The following is a 4,814-nucleotide window of genomic DNA, read 5'->3' on the forward strand; positions in this document are numbered from 1 at the left end:
AATTCATACTGGAGAGAAACCTTACAAGTGTAATGAGTGTGGCAAGGCCTTTCGTACAGATTCAAAGCTAACTATCCATCGGGTAATCCATACTGGAGAAAAACCTTACAAATGTGATGAATGTGGCAAGGTCTTTACTCAAAGTGCCAACCTTGCAATTCACCGTAGAATTCATACTGGAGAAAAACCTTACAAGTGTAGTGAGTGTGGCAAAGCTTTTGGTGTGCGTTCAAGCCTAACTGCCCATCAGGCAACCCATACTGGAGTGAAACCATATACATGTCACGAGTGTGGCAAATCCTTTCTTCAGCGTTCAAGCCTTGCTACCCATCAAGTAATCCATACTGAACAGAAGCCTTACAAATGTCAAGAATGTGGCAAGGTCTTTAGTTGCAATTCACACTTGAGGCAACATCGGAAAATTCATGCTTGAGAGAAATCTGACAAGTGGAATGACTGTGACAAACTCCTCATCATGGGGTCAAGCATTAATCTGCATCAGAGTGTCCATAGTAAGGAGAAATATAACTGTAGTGTATGTGGCAGAGGTTTTTTTCAGGACTCCATACTCACTAGCATCAAAATATACATCTTTGATTTAACCACACAAACATTATTTGCATGCTATGACTTTTGTACAAAGATCAAAACTTGAATACCAGAAAATTTTTACTGGACAAGAACCTCACAAATGGAATGAATGCAGTAAGGCTTTTATCAAACACACCAGTTTCTGGAGTCATGAGAGGATTTATATTGCAGCGAATCCAGACAAATGTAGTGAATGTGGAAAGACCTTTAATCAAATGTATGTCATCAGGATTCCCCCCAAAATTTGTTCTTGAAAGAACCCTTATAAGTGGAATGATATCAGTTCTATAAACCAATTCTCACAACATATTCCATATCAGAGATTTCATACAAGGAATAATTGAGTTAGAGTTACATGCTGGAGAATAATTACATGGCAAATAATGTTTAAGCTCATGATATAGCAGATTGCAAGGACGTTTGGAAATGGCCAATTATCTTCAGGTTATAAAATGTTTTCAACTGTATGGAGTTTCTTCAGAAGGCTATTTTACCATTTACTCGTATGTCTTTTACTGTGAACTTTGAAATCTATTGTTATTATGCATCTTTATTGTGCATCTTTTTATGGTGGAGTCCAGGTAAGAATCAATAGGAGTAAAGGGACTTCTTCATTAGATGAGGATCATTTGTATTCATATTCCTGGTATAATAAGGACACTGCCTTATAAAATTAAATATTGTCTGAATTAGCATTTGTGAAAGGCTGAGAGTAATGTAAAGTCATGCTTATTGCATTTAGGGCACTTTTGACATGGAAGGCCATTGTAAATTATAGGAAAGGATTGCTCCATTAAAAGACAGCAAAATAGAACAGACCAAGATCATAGGACATAAGGATTTTTATGGGAGGAGAGTGGTAGGTTACTTGGGACTGATTACATGGTAAAAATAACACAGGAGAAAGGGGGGCCACCTTTTTATTGATTAAAAGTTAGCCTTTTTTTTTTGGAAATTGATGAGAATAGTTATGAGAGGGAGAGTTTAAAGAACCAGAATAACTTGTTCTTGGGTAGGATTCACATTTAGTGCTGGCCTTACATTTTGCTATCGTTTTATTCAGAACATACCCCAGGTCATATGTTTTAACTAATAAAATATTGTCTTTTTTCCATACCTGTGAAAGAATCATGGTCCTACCACTTCATAAGGATGCTTCAAAAACAGAAAGTAACAATGCACCATTAGGCTCTTAAGGTTGAAGGATCTATAACAATTTATTTCCGTGGTGGAATCTAACATAATGCAATTTTGGGAACCTATACTCATTCTTTGCACTTGAGTTATTCTCTCTGAACTCTGCCCTAGGATACTTATATAGGTATAATGAAACTCATACCAGTGCATGTTCTGACTCTTGACACCTAAAACCAGTATCCCTATTGATGAATATGCACCATATTATGTATTTCTATATGCCTTTATCTTGTGTGCCAAATAAAGCCAATGGCATGCACCTTGATTTTCGTCAAGTGAAAATATATAGTAAGAATATGAGAAATTTCTAAAAATAAAATTGGGAATAAGGGTAAAAGCACAATGTATTTTTTGTCCTTGGAGTAGTCAGTGAAATCATTTTACAGGATTAATGTTCACAGATTTCCTCTTAAGAATGAGCATACACAAATGAGAATTTTTGTGTGTGTAGTTTGGTACATAAATTAAACACACCATGTATTTACTCTCATAACATTTTTGCTGGTTTCTGCTGTAACCATTCTGCTGACACTAGATTGAAAGTCACAAGTTTGGCTTGGATGTTGAGAATCATGATGTCATACACTGAAGTGTTAAGAGAATGTTTATTACATCATGAAGCTTTCTGGAGAAAGCAGGATAGATTTCCCAATTTGGTTCAAAAATGGCTGGAGAGAGAGTGGGGAAAGGTGACTCTCTTGGTGTGTTAAGGTGGTGATCCAGTGGAGCTGCAATGAAGGTACTTGGAAGTGGTTTGAACTTCCAGCTGATGTCCAAGAAGGGAGCACTTGGTCTTTATTATCACCCTAGCCAAAATTGAGTGAAAAAATAGAGTCACACTTTCTACTACTATCCTGAATTTTTATTCTTGATGCTCCTGACTTATTGGTTGGGAAAGGTCGCAGTTTTCTTCATGCTGATAGCTTACTACATTTCTTGCTGTACACATAGGTTCCATTACAAAATATAATTATTAAAAATGTTAGCAAAATACTGTTTAGATAGATTGCCTTATGTATTTTTACAGTAGTTTAATGAAGATAATGTGTCAAAATATTTATCAGATCATACCTATGATTAAACAATTTTACTGGACATATTTTTCTTTTTTTTTCCTTTTGTTTTTGTGACCGGTAAGGGGATCGCAACCCTTGGCTTGGTGTCGCCCACACTGCACTCAGCCAGTGAGCGCACCAGCCATCCCTATATAGGATCTGAACCCGCAGCGGGAGCGCTGCTGCCCTCCCAGCGCCACACTCTCCCGAGTGAGCCACGGGGTCGGTCCAGACATATTTTTCTAAAGGCTATAAAATGTCAAATTTCAGATTGTGGTATTATGCAATATATTACATAATGACTCAACTGTAGTAAAATTCCTTTTTGATTTTGTATGCAAGTTTTTCTGCCTTTTTTTACTTCAATGTATTATAATCCAGATTATGTATTCAGTGCAGATTTTTTCCATGTGTTACTCCAGTAAAAAATTGGGATATTTAAATGAAGATGTTTTGTGACCAAATGTATGAAAATACAAATAAGGCAATGGCAGGTACAAAGTAGGTCTTTATAAGTTAACAACAAGAAAGGAGTGTTCCTTTTAGTGTTTTAAGTCAATGAAAGAACTGGGATGATACAAAATGGTGAACTAAAATATCTTACTGTGGTTGTTGGCTAGATCAGGTGGTTAAAAATTAAGTTTGTGGTTATTAAATAACATTTGGTGAAGTAAATGTGAAAATATAGTGATATATAAGAGGGAAAGTCCTCAAGATTCTGACTAATAATTTGTGACAAGTAGCTAAATCTCCATTGCCAAATTTCCAGAGGCCATTCTGCTACTTTACACTGGCTTGTTTTCCTGTTCAGAGCCATAGGATCTTGCAGGCAAACATCACATTTGAGTTACTTTTATTAGGCAACTGATGCTCAATATCTTCTCCTTAGATTTATTCCCATCTAAAAGTACCTAATAAGTATATTTTACTTTAACCAGTGATTTTTTATGTTTACATATATATTTTCCTTTATGTCAATCACACTAAAACTGAGAATGATTGTTCTTTTTTTTTTTTTTCTTTTTGTCTTTTTTTACTGACCAGTAACGGGATCGCAACCCTCGGTGTCGCACCCGTACTGGGGACTGGCAACGGGATTGCAACCCTCAGTGTTGCACCTGCACCGCGCTCAGCCTCGCGATATTTCAGTTCTTGTATTGTGTGCTGGTTCTGACGTAGGAATCCTTGCTTTTTTCTTAGGAGGTAATTGTTTGCAATTACAGACTGTAACTTTTTGTAAATGTGGTTACTAATTTGCCTGCTTGTTTTGTCCCAGGTTGCTATAATGTTTTATTAATTTTCATTATGATTTACAGAGGATGGTTTTTCAGCATGCAATGCAATGTAACATTCACACACCACTTGTTAATATTGCAAAGTGCTCTACACAGTTATAGATTGTTTTATAACAGGGAATTAGAAAAATAATGTTTTTTGACATTGTTCCAGTGCGCCACCGGGCCGGCCCTATGATGTATTTTTTTTAAGGAAAAAGAAGTTAAATGTGTATATATTATTTACTTTTTTATTAAAAAATGATTGTACATATTTATGAGGTACAGCATTGAATCTAAATACCTGTGTGCAATATGTGATGCTCAAATCAGGATAATGACTATATTTAACATTACACAATGTAATCTTTCTTTGTGGCCCTTTACCAATTTCTCACTAACTCCTCCCCTTTTCCTATCTGTGGTGGTCTCCGTTCCATTCTCTCCTTTTGAAAGTTCAACAATTATTGTGAATGTTGTATGTTTTTCTTTTCTTTTTTTTTTTTTTTTAAAATTTCTCTTTATGTTTTTAGCTCCCACTTATGAGTGAGGATGTGCAGTGTTTCTCCTTCTTTGCCTGGCTTATTTCACTTAACATAATTTTCTCTAAGTTCACCCATGTTACTGTGAATGGCAGAATTTCATTCTTTTTTATGGCTGAGTAGTATTCCATTGTGTATATACCAAATTTTCCTTA

At 35.7% G+C, this 4,814-nt stretch overlaps 1 protein-coding gene across 1 annotated transcript in view; it reads left to right on the top strand.

The window, feature by feature from the left end:
- Positions 1-1,352, top strand: part of LOC103607927 (zinc finger protein 347-like) — a 2,824-nt gene extending 1,472 nt beyond the window's left edge. The window contains exon 2 of the mRNA XM_008592386.1: positions 47-1,352. Within this exon, the coding sequence (XP_008590608.1) occupies positions 47-433 (387 nt within the window). The 3' untranslated portion in view covers positions 434-1,352. The remainder of the gene's footprint in view (positions 1-46) is intronic.
- Positions 1,353-4,814: the final 3,462 nt, after the last annotated feature.

The sequence above is a fragment of the Galeopterus variegatus genome, unplaced genomic scaffold (assembly GCF_000696425.1).
Source record: "Galeopterus variegatus unplaced genomic scaffold, G_variegatus-3.0.2 Scaffold7855, whole genome shotgun sequence".
Taxonomy (NCBI): Eukaryota; Metazoa; Chordata; class Mammalia; order Dermoptera; family Cynocephalidae; genus Galeopterus; species Galeopterus variegatus.